This window comes from Zeus faber (assembly GCF_960531495.2).
Source record: "Zeus faber genome assembly, chromosome: 15".
Taxonomy (NCBI): domain Eukaryota; kingdom Metazoa; phylum Chordata; class Actinopteri; order Zeiformes; family Zeidae; genus Zeus; species Zeus faber.
The window spans coordinates 25,012,479-25,038,020 of NC_137194.1; the positions used below are offsets into that span (position 1 = coordinate 25,012,479).

The following is a 25,542-nucleotide window of genomic DNA, read 5'->3' on the forward strand; positions in this document are numbered from 1 at the left end:
GTCATCTCACCGGGCGAATGACACCGAAAGGCCGAAGGATAACCTGCACCACCCGCCTCCTATTCGCCAAAGCTCACATACATATACATACATGCTGTAATTTCACAATAATGGGTCCGGGCTAAAGGACAGAATATTCCAGAAACACCGCAGGGTTTGGAGCGGCCCTCGGCCGCGGCGGAGCTGAAGCAGCGGGGGCGCAGACGGCACTCGCCGGCCATTGTGCGCCGAGCCCGGGATCCGACGATTCGGCGAAGCGAGCCTCGTGAGTGCCCGCGTGGAGCGTCGGCTGTCAGCGGCGTCGTTTAAACGCGGATGGTCCGAGTGTCAAAAGTGTTTTAATTCGCCAGTTTAACGTCAGACAACTGTGTCGTGTGCGCGCTAATGACATTAGCAACAAGCTAGCGAGCGCTAAGCGCCGGAGAGCTTTTCGATCCAGTTATCTGGACCGCGCGCCGCTGGAGGAGAAGAGTAGAAACAAGCGAGACAGCGGGTTGTCACCATCATGACATGTTAGTTGACGACTTATCGCCAATACAATGTAATCCAATACACCAGCTCAGCCGTGTGTTCTGCTTTATGTTGCCTCTAATGTTTAAGGTTTTTTTTTAAGGCCATAGAAGAGGTGTACACTTAAGTGATGTGTTTTAGCATCGAGGTCATATTTGGTGGTGTTCAGAGGTGTTTGTAATATTCTGTCCCCCTCATGTATGTCAAAAGGGAGGACAAACACATTTGAAACACCTCTCAATATAACGTAGTTCAGTACAGCACCACATTTAAACTATGACCTGTATCATAAAAAATATAATTGAATTTACATATTTCTTACTAAATGTCAACAAAAACTGAACATTATAAACTTCATGAAAGTGGAATATATGGCTGAGCTGGTGTATTGGATTGTACAGGTTTACCTAAAAAAAGTGCACACTGAGTGTATATTTTTATGGTGTAGGGACAGCCACCTGACGAACACACATTAGACATTGGAATATATATAAATTGATTTTCTTCAACGCAACTTATTTTGTATTCTAGGCTCTGTGACATCCCCACACTGGCTTAAAATTCCCCTTCAATTTAGGCGGAAACTTGATTGTAGGATGATAGCGATCTGCTCAGTTAATTTGGATTGGGATCGGTGTGTTTGGGGTGTGTTTCTTTCTGGATAGTGACGCGAGACTCGTGAACTTGCCAAGCAAGTTTACCAGTACAGAAAGAGGAAGCGCCACTGCTTCGCGTTCTAGCCACCTATATTCTGGCCAGCTATATTGCACGGCCAACTGCCTGTGCTCCTATTTACTTTGAGTATTCAATTAGATAAAATATGATAAACAGTTACTGTAATGCCAACAGTATTGTGGCACCAAACAATCCCAGATAGTCATTTACTCACTGGTCCACCTTTACCTTCATTTACAAAGACTATTTACATATATAATAGAAGCATTCATTCACTCTCTCTCTCTCTCTCTTGAATTGTCATTGCCATTGTTAGGCTCCACAAAGAGTTTGTTTCCATAAACAATCAGAACTATCAAAACTATTATTCCACCATTTAATCTTTGGATTGCTCCTTTGCCCACTGCCTCAGGTCCCCTTCCCCCTCAGCCATCGTGATTCTGTTCTGGGAGAGTACAGACCCACAACGCCGCCAAGATAGCTGGGCCAGGCAGAAAGAGGCACACCTCCGATCCAGACCCCAGCAGCGGAAGTGACTCCAGCGACAGCCAGCCTGTGAGTGCCAAGTATCTGAAGATGGCCAGCAGTAGTGGCAGCAGCGTGGCTGGTAGCAAGACAGTGGGCCGTGGTGGTGGTTCCCACCACCAGAGAGCTGGGGAGCACAGCGCAGAGCTGTCCTCCAGCACCAGCAAGAAGAAGCAGAAGGACCGAGCCAACCAGGAGAGCAGAGAGGTGAAAAGAGCAGCAGCAGCGGCGGCCGCTGCTGCGGCTGTTGCTGGGGCTGGGGCTGGGGCTGCGGCTGCGGCTATCGCTGAGGCAAAGAAAGGTCAGTATTACGAATGTGAAGAACCTTCTGAAAGGTTACAGTAGTAGTTGCAACCAGGAACTTTGTTTTATTTTTTAATGTTACGTTTAATTATAATTCAATTGCAATCACGCGCAAATCTTTATGCTGATTTACGATTATTTAAAAATGACTGCCAAATAGGTTTTCATGAGATAATTGGGCTGCATAGTAAATCCTGCTGTTACATGCTTGTTTAAAAGTGCAATCAGGATATGGATCATAATGCAAGTCGGCATTTGTTTATTAGCATAACTTTTGTTCCCGAGACTCAAAATTTATGTTGAGTGAATTAATTTGGTGGCTTCATTTTAAATCTCATACATTATTTTATCCATCTAAATTGCAAATGGGTTGCCCCCTTTGTGCTAGTGCTTCAGGGGAAGCACTGTTAAACCACGCTTCATGTCTTCATGCGTTCACGCTTCATGACAGATAGTAAGTACATTGTGTAGTGTAGCTGGCAAATGATTTTGGCCTATTTTTAGAAATGTCATTAATAGAGTTGAATCACTTTGGGGGATGAACACTGAGTGAGCAACATATATAAAAATATGTAATATGTTCTATTTTCCATCTCTCCTGTACTCACCCGTCTTTTGGACCTCACCATCCAGGCTAGTGCTTTGACTTGGACTATATTTTGATTTGATTTATTTTCTTTATTACATCATCTCATTTCCTTTTTTCATATTATAATTTGGCATTGTTGAATTCCATTTTTTCATTTGCAATGCCAATACACCATTTTGAAATTTATTTTCACTCTTGAATTACCTTGTGGTAGTTGGCCATTTCAGAGGAGAGCTGTCCGTTTCGCACAAAATGAAAGTTATTTTCTCTATTACAACCCCCATCCACAACTCTGCTGGCACACCTGAACCAGTGTTGATACTGAATATCATACAGATATATTATTTAGTATGATCCCCACCTATCGGTTTGCTTAAGGCCAGTGTGTGTCTGAGTAAAGGTGTGTCTTTGCCTTAGCACACAAAAGTCCGGACACATAAAAGTACCTTACGTTGGTTGCATTGCTGTTATGTTTCAGTATCGAGAGTTGTGTCACCAGTTCTGACTTCGAGCGCTTTGTTATTGATGGATTTATCTAACTGTAGTTTGTTTCTGGAGGTAGAAGTGCTGATGCAGGCAGCAGTCTGTGACCTGAAGCCCTTGACTAAATTCTGGTGCTAAATCTCACACACACACACACACACACACACACACACACACACACACACACACACACACACACACACACACACACACACACTATAAACTTTTATGAAGTCATTTTTTGTTGACATTGGGTCTGTAATGTGTAAACAACAAAGCATAGCTAAAATATATTTATTTATCGTTTGTGTGCTCGTAGTATGATATCTGGAAACTTTTTTTGTTTTCATCAAATGATTACAATGCCAACAAATGTCAACACTTTACATGACTCAGAACAGGTCTGTCTACCCATTGACAACTCAATTGTTTTGTTTTCTTCTTTGTCTGTTTATTTATTTTGCCATGTGATACTGTAAATCTTGGCAAGTAGGGGTGTCACGATTCTCCAAATCCGTGATTCGATATGACTTTAGATTTTAAGGTTTCCGTTCGACTTTTGATTTAAACATTTTGTTTTTTCAGCACTGACAGCTATGCCACTGTTAGGCTATCGAGTCTTGATTTATAAAGGAAAAAATCTTCAGATCTGACAGCCTGCATGCATTTTGTGTAACAACTACACAATTTTTAGTCAAAATACGCAGGTACGAAATGCCAGCTGAATCTACACAAAAAAACAAACAAAATGAAAAAAATACTACCTGTTGTTCTGCCCTCACTCAACGTCCACTAATACGATGCTCACTGAGCGGTGCTTTATTATCCACCGGGGCGTAACGCGGCATGGTAAGGTTAAATGGGAAGTGGGGAGATCGATTATTTATCTATTGCCTGAAAATATTCTAACATTGTGCAAACTGTTTCTATCGCTGCCACAGTGGAGCTCCACTCGTGATGAAGAGTTTGACTCTTTTTTTTTTTTTTTTTTTTGAGACTCGGTTCTTGACGATTCACTCGGTCAAAAGAGTTGTTTGATTTGATTCCCTTTGTCTCACGCACAGTGAGCAAAGGAGGACTTCCAGTGAACGAGAGCTTGAAGAACCAGACATGGTTTATTGTTTGGAGTTTGATCTTGTGTGTGTCACCAAGTTTCCCCTCGCAGGTTCTGCTTTTGTGTGTGTGCATATATATTTTTCAAGCCACCGTGATCTGGGTCTGGATCTGGTCACCTGCCTCAGCCCTTGTTTTGGATGACATGGTCAGTTTTAGATAAGAAACAATGGCCCCATGCCGTGTCTACCACACAGGCAATATTTTGTTTCATGTAAATGTCGGAAAATAATATTAATAAAATAAAGAAATACATCTACAATAAAAAATAATCAATTTTTATTGATTTTGTTTAAAGAAACGCACAGTGGACCATGCGCCACAGCCTCTAGTCCATCCACTGAAAACTTTGCTTAAATTATTTTACTGAATTTTTTTTTTAAAGACACACACAGCATGTCTGCAGTTTCTTCATGGATAGTTGGTATTAATCCTCTTTCTTTTAAAAGATTTGGGGTTACCGGCATGAATAACAGTTTTCCGAGTTCCTGTGAACGCAGCATCACTTCCTGCTTTGAGCGCTTAAGCCGTCTCCACGTCTTCTAACGTGATACCAGAGAACGAGTTCACGAGTTAATCGATTGCAGATGGTGTCGTTCCCTCGCACAGATGATTTAAAATAAAAAAATATATACAATACTCGCAAAAAGTTAGGGATATTTGGCTTTCGGGTGAAATTTCTGGATGAACCTAAAATGCACTATAACCTTTACAGATGAACTTAATTTGATCTTCTCTAAACTTTTGAATGCACATGTCCAACTGTTCAATGTTTCAGTACTTTTTGCACAACTTGCTGTTCTCTAACAAGGAGCTGAACGGCAAAATTCACAACAGGTGTTTGATCCATGAATCGACCAATACATTTCCTGGTTCAATTACAATTGGTATTTAAACAGTCCTCTTCATCATGCTGTTCACGTTTTGACATCATGAGACCAAGACGACATCTAACAGTTGATCAACAGTACCTCACCACTGCGAGGCTTCAAACAGGATGTTCTCAGAGGGAAGTAGCCACTGAGCTTAGAGTGTCACAGAGTGTCATCAGCAGGTTGCAACAGAGATACAGAGAGACTGGAAGAGTCACAGAAAGGCATAGAAGTGGACGTCCTTTGGCCACATCCCACACTGATGACCGCTTCATTGTGAATAGTGCCCCGTGGAACCGGATGATGAGTGCCACTCAACTCCAGGCACATTTAAGGGAGGTGAGAGGCACCCAAGTGTCACGTCAGACCATTCGAAACCGTTTACATCAGCGTGGTCTGTGTGCTAGACGACCTGCAAGGGTACCTGACCACACCACCAGGCACAGCCATCATCGTCTTGCATGGGCCAGGAAGCATTTATGCTGGACGAGGCACCAGTGGCCTCAGTGCTGTTCGCTGATGAAAGTCGATTGACGTTGAGCAGAAATGATGGCCGCCAACGATGTTGGAGACGTCAAGGAGAGCACTATGCATCAGCCTCTGTTGTCACCAGAAGAGCCTTTGGTGGTGGTGGTGTTACAGTGTGGGCAGGTGTGTCTAGTCAATACAGAACTGCCCTACACTTTGTGAATGGTACAGTGACAAGCCCATACTACCTGAATAACATCATTAATCCAGTCATTGTGCCCCTGCATGAACAACACAGGCCTCATTTCATCTTCATGGACGACGATGCTCCAGCTCCTCGAGGTCGCATCATTAGGGAACGGCTGCTGGAGACTGGGGCACCTTAAATGGAGTGGCCTGCACTTTCTCCAGACCTGAATCCCATAGAAAACCTATGGGATCAGCTGAGTCGCCGTGTAGAGGCTCGTAACTCTGGACCCCAGAACCTCAATGACCTGAAGGCCGCCCTTCAAGAAGAGTAGGGTGCCATGCCCCAGCAGACAATAAATCAACTTGTGAACAGCATGAGGCGTCCTTGTCAAGCTGTACTTGATGCTCAAGGGCACATGACAAGTTATTGAGACGTTGACATTTTTTGTTGTAGTATACCCACCACTGTTGTTGGCTTTTGTTTCAATAAATTGTTTGAGATGAGGAAAAATGTCCTACTTTCATGATATAATATATATATAATATATAATATTTTTGTGAGTAGTTTATATCTATCCATCTATCTCTCTCGTTCGATACCGATGTACAGCCGATAAATGAGTGCACCCCTATTGGGAAGGTATCCCATAAGGATCTTTATTGGGTTCATTTCTACTGACTATTATATAAGTACTGGGCAATATGTTGATATAATACTGTATAATGCAAAATGGTTAAATGTTGTCTTTATAGCTGCATTACAGTAATGTAATGCACTTTTATGAACTTCATAGACTGTTCTAGGTGTTAAAAGCAATGCCGCTACCTGCTTGATCACAATATGGGTCAGTAGTAGTCAATATGGGTCAGTGGCTCAGTTACCCTTTAGTTGACATTCAGTTACAGTACCTATTGGAATCCTTCCAGGTTGATAATGTTTCTAGCCAGAATTCCTGTTGCATGACGTTACTTTGCAAGTCACTGCCTCCTCTACTGGCCGGAAATAGCATTGCCAAGGTTGAACTCCGATCAACTCTGATGGATTTGGGGTTGAAATGTTTTCCACCCTACCTTGGTTCAAAAACCATCTCCCAACGGCTTGTGATTTCTGACAGGGAAGGTGTTATCTAGATGCCTTTTTCAGCTTCCTAATGTAGAACATGACTGAACGTGCGCTCTAGCGCTAGCCACAAAGTGTCCAGCCCTATCGGAGAATGTTCTCTCACGAAAGCATGAAGATGCTTATGGAAAGCTAGTGCTTTTAAGAAAACATCCTGCACAAATTCACAAGTTAGTCAGGTTATTTGAATATTAAAACACGAGCTGCTGGTTATGAAGATCAAATGTATTACGTTTTTTTCCTACGAGTCATGGCATTATGAATTCAGCCATATTTTGCACTTGATATGAGGAAAGTACATCATGGCAGTCCTGGAAATATAACTCCCTCCGGCTGCATGGTGTTGGGTGTTGGTTACGACCTTTCACAGGCACGAGAGGGTGAGACGAGGAAAGAGCGAGAGAGAGGGAGAGAGGGAGTGAAGAAGAGAGGGTGGCAAAGCAAAGGCTGCTGTTCTTTCTCGAAATCAGAGAATGGCAGTAGACAAGCTCTGTTCGTAGCAGCTCCGTGCCTGCAGGGGATCTGACGCTGGTCGTCTGTCCTTACGTTGAGGTCATGAGTAAAGGTACTTTTCATCATCCTCCTTTAACTTGTTTTTGTAGAGGGTGTTTATGCAATTTTTTGTGTGTGCGTGTGCCCATGCATGTGTGCGCACTGCACAATTTAATTTAATGGTCCCTTGTGATTTGCTGAGTTGTTTTATTTTGCCTGTATACTGTCTACGCCTGGAGAGAGTTTTGTCCTGACCAACTTAACTGTGTGTGTGTGCGTGATATGTTTGTCACCGCTCGTCGTAGGTTACTTTCTGCTCTTCTGTATTTTTAGACCGTATTGAGTGCCGTCGTGTCATTTGATCTTTACATTTCAGCAGAGAAACGAATGTCCGCCGGCCCCCCCGGCTTACGCGGTTTTCAGATTCCGGCGTTGCGGCTTCCCGGGTTTTGCCCCTGCGTCTGATGGCCTGCTCTTCTCTGCGTGTTTTTAGATGTGTTTGTGGACTGGAAGCAGAATGCCAACGAGGTCATAGTGAGGCTGCGCTGCGGAGCCGGGGTGCAGAGGATCGAGGACGTCAACACAACCTTCACAGACACACACTGCGAAGCTCACTTTCCAGGTAACTCCAGGTTGCAATACAGCGAGAAGATTAAAAACAGCCAAAGTTTAGTCCGACTGTACGAAGTCTTTTAAATTGAGTTTGGATCGTGTGTGTGTGTGTGTGTGTGTGTGTGTGTGTGTGTGTGTGTGTGTGTGTGTGTGTGTGTGTGTGTGTGTGTGTGTGTGTGTGTGTGTGTGTGTGTGTGTGTGTGTGTGTGTGTGCGTGTGTGTGCGCGCAGATGGCCGCCAGTGGAGCTGTCGTTTGCAGGAGGAGATTGAGGCCTCGTGCAGCAGGGTCCAGTACAAGGAGAAGGCAGGGTTCCTGCTGCTCACCATGCACAAGAAGATTCCCTTCCACATCTGGCCTTCGCTCATGGTGAGTCTTTCACATTCCTGTCACACTCTCTCTCAAACCTCTGCCATGGTCTCCTGTGCCTTAAAAAGATTTTCCCCCTGTGGCGGATCATTGTGGCCTTTTGGTGTAGTGCTTGATGTACTTGGTGTGAAACACTTTGGTTAAAAATTTCTAAATACCTAAATGTTGAAGCATAGTGGTTGTTTATGTTTTAGTTGATTCCATTCCTTAGATGGAGTTACTTGCGCTTTATTCATCACAGGCAGTTTTTGTCTTTAGCTGCTGCACCCAGAAATAACCCCCCAAAAAAGGAAATTTCACTTAGTTTTTTTTGGTCAAATAATTGGATGCAAGTTGTATCACTTGTTTGAGTGACCAGACCTTCCGGTTGTTGCCTCTGACTATCTTGTGTTTCCTGTCTTTGCCACAGTCTAATAAGAAGGAGAAAGTGCCAGTCGCCATGGAGACCAAGCCCCGCAAGCAGCAGTCCAATCTGCCTGTGAAACACAGGGAGGTGGAATCCTCTGAATTGGAGTTGGCGGAGAAACCCAAGCTGTCCTCGCAGTCCCAACCGGCAGCTCAGCTTCCCTCGCCTGCACACGCGGAGTCCAGGCGTGGCGGCGGCAAGGCTGAGCGAAGCCTCAAACGCTCCGCAAAAAACAAATCTGTGGCCGACAAATCTTTGACCGCCAGGGACTGCGGCGCGGGAGATGCTAAAACGATGGCCAATATGGCCGCTGTCAGCTGCAGGCCCGCGGACGTGACCAGAGCAGACCAACCGCCTCTGGAGGCCAGCGCCATGCGCGGCACCGCCCGGACCCCCAGGGGCCCCGGGGACGCCACTGCGTCTGCACCAGACGGGGATATTCACTCGACCGAGGCTCTAGCGGCCAATGGAAATACGCATGTCGGTTGGAGCCCGCCCACACAACCCAAAAGTGCAGATAACACAGTAGAGAGGCAGGTCGACGGTCAGGGGTGTCAACCTGGTGGAGCTGCCTCACCTGCTGCCAGCCACACCCAGATCAAAAACACTCAGGTGAGATCCCCCCCCCCCCCCCCCCCCCGTGGTTCAGGAGAAAGGAGCTTTGAGTCTGTCAGATGATGAGCTCAACCTCACCGATTCAATCAGATATTCATGAGATGGCTACTAGATATGATTCTATATCAATATTTTGACATTTATAGAGAGTGACAATTTCGACCAACTTTTCAGTATGCCATGACATGCATTACAAAAGTATTTAAATTATACTTATACAGGAAATTCAATATTTCAATTCATCTGTTACTGGTGAAATTCATTGCATTTTCAGGTTGAATAACTTCCAAACAAGTATAATTTTTCAAATTTTCAGTTCATAAATCAAAACAATATAATTGGATTTGAGCGTTTAAGTATTTATTAATTTTTTACCCAGCCCTAATGGCTGAAATAATAACAAAATCAATGATCGGAGCCTACAAAGCACCTTTGCTGTTAAATATGAGGCATTATATGCACAGATCACAAACGCATAATCTTTTCATTTGAATATTCTGTGGCACACAGTACCACATTTTGAAGCAAGAAAGATTGCTTTTTATTTTTAAATTCATAACCTAACATAGTATTTCTGAAAAAAACAATTCTTACTGGTATCAAACTATTTAAACATTTTTCCCACAACACAATTTCTTTTTTTTCCCAGTCAATAAGATGGTTGTCCATGATAGAGCACTAAGCATCCCTGGTCCAGGCTTATTCATGCTTACTTTGTGTGTTTCAGCTAATGTTAAAAGGATTTATTTCAGCTAATGTTAAAAAAATAAATCCTCTTAACAGGCATATATTTCCTTGATTCAGGTAGAGGAGAAGTCGCAACAGTCCTTGGAGAGAGAACACAAGCCTGGGACCACAGCAGACAGAAGCAAACCAGCAACCCCTGATGGTTTTAGCGTCCAAACCAAACATGTTAACTCAGGAAAGGGAACAAGTTCGGCCCCTGCGGAGAGGCTGGCAGAGTCCCACCCAGAGAGGACTAGCGCAGAGGCGGAGAACAATACTGTGGAGGGGGGAACGGGAGCTCTGACTCAGCCTCCGTCCGGTTCGGGGGAGACCGGCTCATTGCCGCTAAGCGGTCTGGCCCTGAAGCAGCCCCACCCGAGCCCTGTGGCCCAAGGGCCCGGCAGCAGCGGGGAGGAGGAGAAAAGGGACCAGTCAAAAGAGGAACCGCTACAGCAAATGACGCCCGAAGAAGGTTGGTGGTGGTGGTGGCATTTATTCATTCATTCATTCATTCATTCATTGGCCATAGAGCTGTCACAATAATGACATCATCGACTGATCACAATGAGGTTAATTGTAAAATGGTTGGATTGCACAGTCATTTGTTTCCTGCCACAATAAATAGAATGCGAGTTAGGTTTCTATCAGTTGAGTTGAGGCGAATGAACAGTCTACCCAAATGTTTGTTCCAATGCCAATAAATGGGTTAATCTGCAATAGGTAGACAACATATTATGCACATACATATATTATGGAATATTGTATTATAAAAATATGTAATCGTTAATCGCAATAACTTCAACACACTTTTTCGGGCAAAATATTTGATATATGTATTTACCTTATTTAAGCCGTAGTGATTTAACAAGGTCGATTTTCTAATCTCCCAGTTGGTATAACTGTGTTTCTATCGCAAACAAATTCTTAGTAAATCTGTTTCAACAAAAAGCTTTCCACACAAGATTTACTTCTGATTGAAGTTGTGTTGTAGGTTTCTGGGTGCGGGAAACGCTATTTGACTATGAAACCATGGACTTCAGGGCACCATGACTGTGACTGGGTGTATTGCATACAAAGGACTTTATCTGCACAGAATATTTCCATTGTATTTGTAAATGGCAGAGTGCATGACATTGAGGAAATCCAAGATGCAGCGCATGACAAACGGGGACGATCATCGAACGTGTCGTCATTTTAGAATTATTGGAGCAAGTGATTTATGTCAAAAAAAGCTGAAAGTCACGTTGCCTTTCTTGCGTATCCGACATGTCTGACATGATCTTGGTGTTGGATGTTTACTTTGTACTGCAAATATTCTAACAGACAGATGCCCTTATTTATTTGTTGGACCAATATCCAATGCATGTTACTTTTCAACTTCCATCTGGCGCGAATACTGTTCCTAGCCATGCTGCGTCCGAGTGGATACGATCGCACTGTCCCATGTCGACCTGGACAGCCAATCAGCCGTTGGTGATGGTCTTGTTTTGCTTGCTATCCTTCCTGTGTGGCATTTGGTGTAATTTCATTAAGAGTGCAAAAGATGCCAGGCCTTGGGTGAAGGCTGGTCTGTTGATTGAAATAAAATGGGTAATTTTCTAACCCTTGTTTTGCATGTAAGTGGTATTCTTAGTAGAATACTTTGCCCTCCTGGTTTGAGCCTCACTTATCCCACTGCACAATTAAGAGAAATTCAGAGGAGTAGCGGTAAGGAGGGGGCGTGGCCAAATTCTGAAAAATGAGTGTGGTTTCAGAGTGCCCAATCCGTCGCAGATTTGATGACATTTGTAAGGGAACGTTAATATTGTTACCAGGGTTGTCCTTCATCAGAGCACACTCATATATTTGCGGTTGTTATCTCGCTCTGTATATTGTTGAATTGATACGTTTTTAGCGTGACTTTGGACGCTCTAATGTGACCTTTGTTGTTGCGCCCCTCAGCCCCAGAACCCATGGTCAACCTGCAGTTTGTGAAGAACGATTCCTACGAGAAGGGCACGGACCTGATGGTGGTGAACGTCTACATGAAAGGGATCTGCAGGGACACCGCCAGAGTTATCTTCAGGGAACAGGACTTCACCCTCATTTTTCAGACCAGGTAGCCGTGTGGGTGTTCCGCTGACACAGGAACTCCTTTCATGTGAGAAGTCAGATAATGGTGTGTGTGTGTGTGTGTGTGTGTGTGTGTGTGTGTGTGTGTGTGTGTGTGTGTGTGTGTGTGTGTGTGTGTGTGTGTGTGTGTGTGTGTGTGTGTGTGTGTGTGTGTGTGTGTGTGTGTGTGTGAATATATATAATTTTTTTTATTTTTTATACTCTTCCAGTGACGCTAACTTTCTGCGGCTCCACGCAGACTGCGGACCAAACACAGTCTTCAAGTGGCAAGTCAAACTCAGGTGAGACACTTTGGCGTTATCATCGCAGGGTAGTGTTTCTTTCTTGTTTTTCTTTGCATCTGGAATCCTGATGGTGGACTCCTCGGGAGGATTAAAAGACACGGTTCCCGTGTTTCAGGAATCTGATCCAACCTGAGCTGTGTAGCTACTCCTTCACGTCCTTCCGTCTGGACATCACCCTGAAGAAGAGACACAGCCAGCGCTGGGGGGGCCTGGAAGCCCCCTCCAAACAAGGTCTGCTGCCTGGTTTCTACTTTTTCAATTGTGTGTTTATTGCGGGCCTAAAATGTGGATGTCATACACACACCCTCCATCACTCATCCCCCCCTGCCCTCATTAGCCTCACATGCACAGGATCTTAAAATAAATATAGATACATCCATACCACACGTTGCTCCTTCTTACAGGCTGACATTTGCAGTGGGTCATTATTGGCTTCCTTTCCTGTCTCAGTGTTCTTCAAGCAAATTACAGTCGGTGTCCCGAGTCTGATCTCATTGTTCAGATCCAGCCTCCACTGATTTGCGCTTATTTATTTGCACGCAGACGTTGCGTGCACGTCTCAGACAAATGTGCTGATTGCAGGTCGCTCTCGAGACAAGAATTTGAGCCCTGCAACTCATCCAGTAACGAGATCCACCACTCCCCACGCACAGTCTGTGGTACCAGCCCCGTGTTCGACCTCAAACGCTATCCTTCAAGACCCGTCTCCATCCATAGTCTGTTTACTTTTTCACTGCTCTGGAAAAATGTAATAACAATCAGTTGGTCGACTTGATGATCGGCATAGAAGGGTGTATAGGCCAACTACCTTTAGTGATTTTCCAGCCCTTATGAGCAATTTCACTCCTTCATTTGAGCAGAAACTAGGGTTTTGGCGTGCTACAATTGCTTTTATTCAAAAATGCCACCATTCATTCCCATCAAAGTTTTTCATTATACGGAGCCTTCATATTCTTCCCGTCTCATCCGGCCTCCTGCTGCTGACGCCTGACCTCTAACCACAAGCTTCATCCTCCTCTGTTTAAGGTGCAGTGGGTGGCGCCAAGGTTGCTGTGCCCTCTAGCCCTGCCTCCATGGACAAGAGCCCCGCCGGGCAGCAGCCAGCACAACCTCCCAGCCAAGGAGGAGCCCCCCCGTGCCGGCGAGGAGAAGCCGAAGGCCCCAAAGTCCTCCTCCCGGGTGGAGGACGGGGGGTCTGGATACGGTGGGCCTCCGCGCCGTCTCGGAGCACGTCCCCATCTCCAAGCCCGAGCTGGCTCTCACCGCGGTGAGTTGCCGGGAACGGGGAAAGGAAAAACCAATGTGTTGCCTAATATATGAATGGCGTTCAGACTCTGCCCGATGTGACAAATATACCCCGCCCCCCCCTTGACTCAGCCCAAACCCACCTGCATGGTGCAGCCCATGACCCACGCACCGCCTGTCAGCAACGAGCGGCACGAGGAGGAGGAGGAAAAAGAAGGTGTGCCTGCCGGGATTCACAGGCCTGGTCAACCTGGGCAACACCTGCTTCATGAACAGCGTCATCCAATCCCTGTCCAACACCCGAGAACTCAGGGACTACTTCCACGGTCAGTGGTGGCCAGTTGAATCGGTTTTATATGCGGCCTTGTTTATTGTGTCGCAATGATTTTTGCATTTTTTACTTCGGGGCATTTTTTACTTGTGCAGCTATGACTACTTTTAATTCATGTTGTAACCCAAATCTCTGAAGTTTTAACACTTTCTTGGACAAGGCTTTGTCTTATTATGTTGTTAACATGGAGATGGCTTTTCCACAGCTGAAGTGTTTTTAATAATTTCAAGATGGCTACGACTACACTAGACTTCTCTTATGCCGCTCCACTCAAGTGTCAATCATGAGTTGGAATTTTTCTACGTAGCTCTCTATTCATATCATATCATTTCAGCAGCCTCGGGCATTCCTTCCTTTGTTCATGCAGATCGAGCCTTTGAGGCAGAGATCAACTGTACCAACCCTCTGGGCACGGGCGGCAGGCTGGCTATCGGTTTTGCGGTGCTGCTGAGGGCCCTTTGGAAAGGAACACACCACGCCTTCCAACCCTCCAGACTCAAGGTACCTTTTGGGTTTTGTGTGGAGAGAAAGTGTATTGAATCATTTGACAAAGATAGCCACAGGCTACACACTAACTGCTAGCTCACTGCGAGGCCGCAGACGGGATCAACCAGCTTTTGAGATGCTGGATGCTATCATTTTTGTTCGTTTCACACGATTTGTCGCTCTCTCTATCTTACCTATGAGGTTTTTCAGTCTCTGTTTCTCCCATTCTCGCTCATCTTTCCCTCTCCTTCCCATCCCTCCATCCCATCCACAGGCCATCGTGGCCAGTAAAGCCAGTCAGTTCACCGGTTATGCCCAGCATGATGCCCAGGAGTTCATGGCCTTCCTGCTGGACGGGCTCCACGAGGACTTGAACCGCATCCAGAACAAGCCCTACACGGAAACCGTGGACTCGGACGGCCGCCTGGATGAGGTACTCAACTTTAGAAATCCCGTTAGTCTAATTCTATCTTATCGATATGGCTAGAAATGCCATGATCCCTGTCTGTGTCCAGGTCGTGGCGGAGGAGGCGTGGCAGAGACACAAGATGAGGAATGATTCCTTCATTGTGGATCTGTTCCAGGGCCAGTTCAAGTCCAAGCTCGTTTGCCCCATCTGCTCCAAGGTATTTTAAGCACAAACAAAATGGTTGATTACTTAGTGTTTCTCAAATGGGAGTATGTGTACCTCTAGGGGGTACTTTGGAGTATTACAGGGAGTATGTGAGATTTTTTTTAAATGTTAACGAACAAAAATATCAGTCATGCATAATTCCTAAAAGGATTATACTATAATAAATTAAATAAAAAAACCTAAATGTAAGTTTGATAAACCACGTTTCATATTCAGTATTCTTATACAGTGGTACCTTGACTTATGACTGCATCTACTTACGACTAATCCAAGATACTAGTAGCGATAGTTGCGAAAATTTCTATCGACTTGCGACCGACTGCTCCAAGATACGACCGTGGATTTTGCAGTTGGCGCGTCGGCGGGCAGTCAGCAGTCAGTCAGCGGGCGACCTACATCGTGTGTGCACGTAGTTCGTGGCTTATCGATATTTTTTTCATATTTACTGTGTTTATGCTGTGTGTTTTGTCTATTTTCACCCTTCATGCTTTCATAATTTATATGGGAAAAATTGCTTCGACGTACGACTGTTTTAACATACGACCGTTCTTATAGAATGAATTACAGTTGTAAGTCGAGGTACCACTGTATTCCGTATAGGGCTGTGGTGCTGAAAGGACAGCACAGACACGGTCTGTTGAAACGACGATGATCAAGTGTGGGAAATAAATAGGTCTATCTTGGAAAATAACCTTACAGTTTGTGGTGAAACTGTGTCGTTAACATCCCTACTAGAAACTAGGGGCCAGTGGAATGGGGCCTCTGTGATTTATTTTTATTATTATTATGATTATTTTTTCTTTTGCGTCGCTCTGCTTGCTCACCTCTGCCTCCACCAAATAGCACCCGCGGTCTCCTAGTCTTCATGCCCCCTTCATAAATCAAATCAAATGTTTTTATTTTACATGTATTTTATTGTGGTCAGGTTACTCATTGAATAAATATAATAATTACAATTAGATAAAGCACGGTGCGTAACCAAGACACTTCCTGTCATGCTCTTACCCATACATGTATTGTGTGCGTATATTATCAATTGAACGTTATCTGAAGATCAAATCACAAGTACTCAGCATAAAAATAATTAATAATAATCGGCCGCACACACCAAAGTAAAGGCCTGTATGTTTAAAGGACTGTCTCCCCCCACACGCGCTGCGCAAAGCGAAGTGAAGAGCGCTGCAAAAGCTGTTGAACGCTGCATTATTGTGTTTATATTTCATGTCACACATCACCAGCAAAAAAATTAAATACGAAAAATATATACCAGTGTGGATATTATATTTCATTATTTCAGTGTTTTTAAGGCTATTGTTTAATAAATCAGACACTGATGGCTTAGCTCTGTATTGTACCTCTTTATCGCATTTTTCTTTTTGTTTTAACCGGAGATGTTTTGTGCTGGTCAGGGGGATCTTGCCTGGAAAAAAAATATTTGAAAAGTTTTGAGAACCACTGACTTTGATCGATAGATATGTACTTCTATTATCCCTGAAGGGTAATTTATTTGTTGCAGCAATCAACCAATCAAAATAACCAATAAGATGGCAAAAATGATCAATACTTACAAGCTATCAATACACTACTCACAAAAGGTTAGGGATATTTGTCTTTCGGGTGACATTTATGGAAAATGTAAAAAGTTCACGCTACAGTGATATTATATCATGAAAGTAGGGCATTTAAGCAAAAGTATGCAATGGTTATTTCCTCATCTCAAACAATTTATTGAAACAAAAACCAACAACAGTGGTGGGTTTACCACAACAAAAAATGTCAATGTCTCAATAACTTGTCATGTGCCCTTGAGCATCAATTACAGCTTGACAACGACGTCTCATGCTGTTCACAAGTCGACTTATTGTCTGCTGAGGCATGGACCCCCACTCTTCTTGAAGGGCGGCCCTCAGGTCATTGAGGTTCTGGAGTACAGAGTTACGAGCCTCTGCACAGCGACTCAGCTGATCCCATAGATTCAGGTCTGGAGAAAGTGTAGGCCACTCCATTTGAGGTCAGTCTCCAGCAGCCGTTCCCTAATGATGTGACCTCAATGAGCTGGAACATTGTCGTCCATGAAGATGAAATGAGGCCTGTGTTGTTCAGGCAGGGGCACAATGACTGGATTAATGATGTTATTCAGGTAGTATGGGCTTGTCACTCTACCATTCACAAAGTGTAGGGCAGTTCTGTATTTACTAGACACACCTGCCCACACTGTAACACCACCACCACCAAAGGCTCATCTGGTGACAACAGTGGCTGATGCATAGTGCTCTCCTTGACGTGTCCAACGTCGTTGGCGGCCATCATTTCTGCTCAACGTCAATCAACTTTCATCAGAGAACAGCACTGAGGCCACTGGTCCCTTGTCCAGTGTAAAGGCTCCCTGGCCCATGCAAGACGATGATGCCTGTGCCTGGTGGTGTGGTCAGGTACCCTTGCAGGTCGTCTAGCACGCAGAGCACGCTGATGTAAATGGTTTTGAATGGTCTGACGTGACACTTGGGTGCCTCTCACCTCCCTAAAATGTGCCTAGAGTTGAGTGGCATTCATCATCCGGTTCCACGGGGCACTATTCACAATGAAGCGCTCATCAGTGTGGGATGTGGCCAAAGGACGTCCACTTCTATGCCTTTCTGTGACTCTTCCAGTCTCTCTGTATCTCTGTTGCAACCTGCTGATGACACTCTGTGACACTCTAAGCTCAGTGGCCACTTCCCACTGAGAACATCCTGTTTGAAGCCTCGCAGTGGTGAGGTACTGTTGATCAGTTGTTAGGTGTCGTCTTGGTCTCATGATGTCAAAATGTGAACAGCATGATGAAGAGGACTGTTTAAATACCAATTCTAATTGAACCAGGAAATGTATTGGTCGATTCATGGATCCAACACCTGTTGTGAATTTTGCCGTTCAGCTCCTTGTTAGAGAACAGCAAGTTGTGCAAAAAGTACTGAAACATTGAACAGTTGGACATGTGCATTCAAAAGTTTAGAGAAGGTCAAATTAAGTTCACCTGTAAAGGTTATAGTGCATTTTAGGTTCATCCAGAAATTTCACCCGAAAGCCGAATATCCCTAACTTTTTGTGAGTAGTGTATATACATCCTTAGCCTTAAAATTAACGACAGACCACAGCTGTACAATAAATGAAATATATAAAAAAAAAAAAAAATTTATACAATAAGGTATAAAGGATGACGTTTGAATCTGATGTTACCTCCTTGTTTCCTCTTGTGTGCAGATCAGTTGATCTCTTGTCCTTTTGACCCTTTCCAGGTCTCCATCACCTTTGACCCCTTCCTCTACCTGCCTGTGCCATTGCCTCAGAAACAGAAGGTGCTCACCGTCTTCTACCTTGCTAAAGAACCTCACAAAAAACCCATCAAGGTGAGAACAAAGACCAAACGATCAACTTCACTTCTGCCTATGTAAAAAAAACTTAAGTGTGTGTGTGTGTGTGTGTGTGTGTGTGTGTGTGTGTGTGTGTGTGTGTGTGTGTGTGTGTGTGTGTGTGTGTGTGTGTGTGTGTGTGTGTGTGTGTGTGTGTGTGTGTGTGTGTGTGTGTTCAGTTCTTGGTGAGTGTCAGCAAGGAGCACTCCAGCACCGCAGAGGTCCTTGAGTCCATTTCTAGGAGTGTGAGGATCAAACCAGATAACCTCAGGCTGTTTGAGGTAAAGTCCGCTTGGATATCTGCACACACAATAAGCTTTCACGTTACATGTGTTTGGATTCAAATATTTGCAAAAAAAAGTTGTTTCCATAATGGGAGGATTAGTTGAAGTAGGGTTGAGTATTAATGAAATATTAACATTCATTAATTTCAATAAGATTATATGCTTCTGTTGTGACACACAACGGTCTCGCAGTCTCTGTCAATATTCTTTTCAAGACTGTGTGGTTCAGTGTTTTTAACCTCATTTGATTGTTGAACTTGATTTAAAATTCACTAGCAAATCTCCAATCGCGATACCGACCTCCTTTCAGGCGATACCATAACGTCATCAAATTTCACTTTCTTTTCCCCTCCTGCCTTTCCCCAGGTGGTGAAGAGCCGATTCAACCGCATCTTCCTGCCCTCCCACTCGCTGGACAAGGTCACCGCCGCTGACATGCTGCTCTGCTTTGAGGTGCTGTCCAAGGATCTGGCCAAGGAAAGGGTGGTGCTGCTCAGAGTCCAGCAGGTAGGGCCCTGTGGGGATCCCTAACGTCGCTCAGCGTTATACATGTTCACATCATGTTGTTCTTCCAAGGTTCAATCTTTGGTTGTTATCTGGTTCCTTTCCTCGAGAATTTAACCTTTTAGCCCATCGACGCCATAAGTGTTTGCATCAGGGTAATGTAAGTTAAATCGCTCTCATACGCTTCCCTCGTCCTGTTTCTCTGCGGTTGCGGTGTGTTTCCAGAGGCTCCAGGTTCCCAGTATTCCCATCTCAAAGTGCGCTGCTTGCCTCAAACCCCCCGTCTCGGAGGAAGACAAGCTGAAGCGCTGCACGCGCTGCTACCGCGTGGGCTACTGCAACCAGTGAGTTCAACCTGTCTTTAACCGTTAACTCATAAACCGTGAACTCTGTACCGTTTTTTAACAAACCTTCCGAAAAGTTATTTATTTATTTGTATTTATTTTTATTTTTTGTTCGGCTTCTCCCCCTGCTCCGCCAGAGCCTGTCAGAGGAGCCACTGGCCCAACCACATGGGGGTCTGTCGGCCTAACATGGAGAACATGGGCCTGCCCTTCCTCGTCAGCGTGCCGGAGTCTCGGCTCACCTACGCGCGGCTCACCCAGCTGCTGGAAGGCTACTCCAGGTACACCAGGAAGCTGCTTTCCCCATAGCTTGTTACAGGTTTCACACGTTGTGTTTGTATTCCAGGGCTGTCAACCCATGACATTCATTTAAAAGGTTAAATGTTTTTCTTTTGTAAATGTATTGAAAGCTCAGCTGCAATTTTAATTCATTGAATTCCACACACTTTGGAATGGGTGGAATGTCTATCAACAGTTTGGCCTTCTCAAGCTTTTGATTATTGAGTACGAATGTTAGATACTTGCCGTCACTCGCCAAATCTTCTGAACAAAGTTTACATGATGTTAAAATATTTCTACTCACGCATTTTGACGCTATAACGTTTCATTGGTAGCTCAGACGGTAGAGCTGGTGGTCTAGTGATCTAAAGGTTGCTGGTTCGATCCCAGGCTCCTCCTGCTAGCATGCTGTAGTGTCCTTGAGCAAGACACTTAACCCCTAATTGCTCCTGATGGCTGCGTCCGTCAGTGTTTGAATAATTGTAAGTCGCTTTGGATAAAAGCGTCTGCTAAATGAAATGTAATGTAATGTAATTTTTACCAAAATGGCGACACTGAGTCCAGGCTTAATTTTAGGTCTTTGTGTAACTCTGGAATCTCTATTTAACCTCTGTATTTAAGCAAAATTTTGTGGAACAGCAAATAATTCTAATCCTTTGACAGACCTATCTTACGTGACTATTTTTGGTTTACTTAATAAATTAAAAAAGAAATGAAGATCTGAAACCACCACAAATCGTGTCTCGATATGAGAGTGTCATGGCACCACTGTGCCGCTGACTGACGCTAAACAACAGTATTGAAGATTGATAATTCAATGCTCTCATCGTTAATAAGAGTGTTGAATGTACTAAGAATCACCTCCCTGCTCTCTGCAGGTTCTCCGTCGACGTGTTCCAGCCGCCCTGCCAGTCGGGCAGGGCATCCCCAGATGCCTCCCAGGGTAGAGCTGAGCCGCCCCCGGCTCCCGGGGAGAAAGACGAGGCCGCGGGTGGCGACGTTGTCGCCACTTCGGGCGGCGACGAGCCAGAGAGCACGGCCCTGCCCCCTGAGTTTGCCCAGGCCTCGGGGGAGAAGAACTCCCTCTCCTCTACCCAGACCTCGCTGTCCACCACACGGACCGCGGACTCGGGTTTCTCCACGCTGCCCTCCTCCGCCTCCAGCTGCTCCCTCAACCAGCAAGCCGAAAAGGAGACGTCCTGCGAGAAGGCTGTGCGTCCAGAAGGTGGGGGGGAGCAACCTGTTGGATTATGACCTCGTACTTTATAGTCCAGTGTACACTCACTGTTCTGTTTGTTATTTTTCACTTCCTGTTGTGTTGTAGCTGCAGTGACGGGCTTCCAGCAGCCCATTGAGTCAGCATCCGGTCACGCCTGTCAGTTCTACATCTCTGTGCTGGACTCCAGCAACAAGGAGCAGAGGCTGGACGAGAGAGGTGAGGTGTCGTAAAGGCAGGTGTCCTCAAATATCGAGTTGTCTTTTAAGATTTTGAACGCATGGAGGGTCTTTGATCTAACTTTGAGGATTTCTGAAGACACCTCGGACCATTTTTAGTTCAAGAGTTTTGATCTTCAGATGTTGAACGCTGTGCGTGCTGGGATGTTCCCAGCTGCTCACAGTCTAATTGGTGTTGGCTTTGTTTTTGTTTCATTTGTACCTGTGACACCTGATCGTCTTGACATCACTCAAGTTAATGAGACTATTAGGACGCTTGGCGGTGGAATTATAGACGCGGTCAGTTGTGACTAATCGCGTCACTCCTGTTTGTGTTTAATTCGGGTATTAAAGCCTCGCAAACCAAAAAAGAAGCAGATGCTTTGACAGAATATCAATAAGGGTTGACGTGTAATGACAGAGGAAGGGATGCAAGTGACGCCTGTTTTGTTTTGTGTTTCTTGGCAGGACTCCTATTATTGGCTTTCCAAATTATTTCCCATCTGTTGTTTAGACATCAACCTGACGTGTTTACAGTGATGTGCCATGTGTCTCCGCCCGAGTTGTGTTGGATAGTTTAGCAAAGTCGGGGGGGGATGCGCACAGCCGTTCAGCGACGACGCGTACGATCCGTTGTCCGAATGCGCGTAACACACTTTTTAAAACCCTCGCTTTTTTAAAGACGACTCGCTGGCCGAGCTCCCCGACGACGCCACGCTGGAGCTGGTGTGGAAGAACAACGAGCGGCTGAAGGAGTACGTCCTGGTGCGCTCCAAGGAGCTGGAGTTCGAGGAGGACCCCGGCTCCCTGAGCGAGACGGCCCGGGCGGGGCACTTCACCCTGGAGCAGTGCCTCAACCTCTTCACCAAGCCAGAGGTGCTGGCGCCGGAGGAGGCCTGGTGAGCGCTCGACTCCCGTCGCCACACAAGCGCCCGATCACAAAGTGTTCGAGCTGCTTGCGATAATTTAGCGAAACCGCGGATTCCATCACGCTAGGCTAAGGGGAGTTCTAAGGCCAGTGTTAGTTTACAGTTTACAGTTTAGAAATTGTGACAAATGGAATGCGAATATGGATGTGTGTTCTTACACTTTTATAGGATTATAGTGTGATAGTGGCAAAAAAAGAGCAAAGAAATATTATTTATTAACCTCAATTATTTATATGATAATTGTCAACTAAACTTGATGATCGTGGCAGCCCTGTTGTCTTTTCTGACCTAACTAATATGAATAATTTGCCATGGTATTGATATACAAAGCAGCAGATACAGTAATATCCTGTTTCGGTGCCGAGTGTTGCATTGCGACAATTTTTCAAATTAAAATGTATTGCAATACAATATTAAAATGGGTCGTTTTATTTTAGGACTTCTACATCGTGGACAAAAAAAAAAATTATTCTCCCAAAGAGAACGCAAACAACTAGTGACCATTTACTATTATTACTTTAATAGTTACATGACTTCAGGCCAACCATTGTCGAGACTGAGAATGTAGCTCATAAACACAAACTCATATGACAACTCAAATTGATAAGAGGATCCGCTCCGTCACTCAGGTACTGCCCAAAATGCCAGCAGCACCGCGAGGCCTCCAAGCAGCTCCTGCTGTGGCGTCTGCCCAACGTGCTGATCATCCAGCTGAAGCGCTTCTCCTTCCGCAGCTTCATCTGGAGGGACAAGATCAACGACATGGTGGACTTCCCAGTCAGGTACCTGCCAGGCGTGGCTCTCGATTCTTCGTCTCTCCCTCTCGTCCCTCGAGACCTTTCGTAACCAAAAACGTGCCGGGTTCCTCGTCTCTACTCCGCAGGAACCTGGACCTCAGCAAGTTCTGCATCGGCCAGAAGGATGAGATGCAGCACCCGCCCATCTACGACCTGTACGCTGTCATCAACCACTATGGGGGCATGATTGGAGGCCACTACACGGCCTACGCCCGCCTGCCCAGCGACAAGAACAGCCAGCGGAGCGACGTCGGTGAGTTGATTGGAGGCGTTTCCCTGTTTTTGTGTGTCACTGTATCATTCCCAAACTGACCATCCTCTCATCTTTTGTCGTCCCCACCCTCCGCAGGCTGGCGCCTGTTTGACGATAGCACGGTGACCATGGTGGAGGAGAGCCAGGTGGTGACGCGCTACGCCTACGTCCTCTTCTACCGCCGGCGGAACTCCCCCGTGGAGAGGCCACCGCGCTTCCTGGGACCCCTGGGGGCTGAGTCGCCCACCCCTGCAGGAGCCCCATCCAGCCAGGTGAGGGCGCCAGACCGCTAGAGTGACCGTAGTCCATTTTTAAGTTATTTATTTATTTATGTATTTGTTTGTTTTGAAGCCTCATCCCCGTCGCGTGGATGTGATGAGGCTTAAATATCCCTGTTCACCCTGTCCACCATGTCCAACCACCATGGCATATTCTGAATTGTCAAATGTTCTGTGGGGGGGGCAGGTTTCTTAAAAAACGAAGTCACGTTTACCATTGTAGCTTCATCAAATGAATGAATTTGTCGTCCAGCCCTAGATGAAGTTGATGCACTGTGAATAAGTCAAACCATGAATAACAGTCTGTTCAGTTAGTCAGAATCACTTGTCCACTAATGCTTCATTATTGAATCAATTTTAGCATTTTTATTGTATTTATTAAAAATGTGTTTATTTTATTTTAATTACGCAGACAAACTGTCTATTAAAATGCCTGTTGGCACTTCAGAACCTCAGCCTCTCTGTGTTTATACTCGGCACTTAGCCTCTTACTGCCGAGCAGGAATGTCAATTTTTTATCTATTTATTTATTTATTTGTTTGTTTGTTTGTTTGTTTGTTTTGTCTATTTTTAAGCCGACAGCCCAAGTTCTCCCAGTTTTGATAAAACATTGCAGGTGGAGCTTCAGTCTGGCAGCATTTCCCCATCAGTGTTTTCAGACCATGTGAGAACGTTGGCAGGAGTGTGTGTTTGTGTGGGGGGGGGGTGGTCTACCTTTTGTGATTCAGTCGAACGTCGCTGGTAAAAGGTTCCAAATGTCTTTTCGGTGCATTTGCTGTGGAGGGCATGCTGCTGGCGGGTCTTTAATCGAGGACGCTTTAGGCGAATAAAAACAAAACACAAAACGTGTAATTCATTCGCGGTCGTAGTGAAACACCGAAGCGTTCGTGTCTTTGTGATCAGTTGAGCGCCGTCATGCCGTGAACGTACCGTGTGCACTTCGATTTGGTCTCCGACATTTTATTTTTTATTTTTTTCATGTGAGGTTAGACGGTACGCAGTGCACGACGAAGCTGTGCCGAGGGGGGTGAAGGGTTTTTGGACGCCTCTGTGATCTTAAGTTAGGCTGCAACATGTTCCCAGAAGCTGACGCAGGTTTCCGCCAATCGCAGGCCTCTCTAATATGGCGGGAACTGGAGGAAGATGAGGAGGGGCCGGACGAGGGACCCCGTGGCCTCTTCCCCCGCGGCCTGCGTCGGCGCCAGGCGCCCGGGGCGGCGGCCAGGAGGGACGGGGAGCGCGAAGACGGGACCGAGGGGCGGGCCCGATCTTGGCCCGGGCCGAGGATGTCGGATTATCCCGACGACTACTGCGTGCGATATTTTGTGCTGGCGGCGCTGCTCGCTCTGCTCGTCAACCTGTTTTACCCGCTGCTGTGCAAGGCCAACTGGGGCTGAGGGGGGAGTGTCAATAAAGGTGTTATCTCATCCTGGAGGTGGCCGCACCGGGGCGGAACCCCCGGGGAAGGACGGCGGCGCACGCCATACAATCAGAGAAACAACGTTGACCAATCTGTCCTATTTTGAAACTCAGGCGGCTGCCGAAAGAATATCGCTGCGCTCGAAACGTCGCTTTAAAGGACGCACCGATGTAGTCACCGTAACCCTGACGACCGCCGTGGACTCCTCTCAAAATGAGGCTCAACGTGGGGGAACATGATGATGGTTGCTTTTTTTTTTTTTTTTATATATATTTTTTAAATCAACCTGTCTATATCAGGGATGCACCGATGTCATTCTGAGTGATCTTGCGGTGCTGCCGGGTACGGTGTCCAGGTTCTTTAAGAAGGATGACTCATTATGCTCGTCATGGCTCCAATTAAATCGTACTTTTGACTTTTTCTACTGGGGATATTCTCTGTCCGGCGTCGGTGCATCTCTGTCACTCGTCTTTT

General features: G+C 45.5%; 1 protein-coding gene across 1 annotated transcript; it reads left to right on the forward strand.

Moving 5' to 3' along the window:
* Window positions 1-25,294, forward strand: usp19 (ubiquitin specific peptidase 19). Its single transcript, XM_080015735.1, is given in 29 exon segments — window positions 1-265; window positions 1,598-2,011; window positions 7,833-7,961; window positions 8,182-8,318; window positions 8,728-9,336; window positions 10,144-10,537; window positions 12,007-12,163; window positions 12,387-12,458; window positions 12,577-12,692; window positions 13,488-13,546; window positions 13,548-13,649; window positions 13,651-13,728; window positions 13,839-13,916; window positions 13,918-14,032; window positions 14,405-14,538; window positions 14,798-14,956; window positions 15,039-15,149; window positions 18,433-18,543; window positions 18,726-18,827; window positions 19,197-19,337; window positions 19,560-19,678; window positions 19,816-19,959; window positions 20,836-21,182; window positions 21,282-21,392; window positions 22,074-22,290; window positions 22,950-23,102; window positions 23,204-23,370; window positions 23,467-23,642; window positions 24,761-25,294. Coding segments are annotated over 28 exon segments (4,773 nt in total). The 5' UTR covers window positions 1-265; window positions 1,598-1,761; the 3' UTR covers window positions 25,046-25,294.
* The last annotated feature ends 248 nt before the right edge of the window (window positions 25,295-25,542 follow it).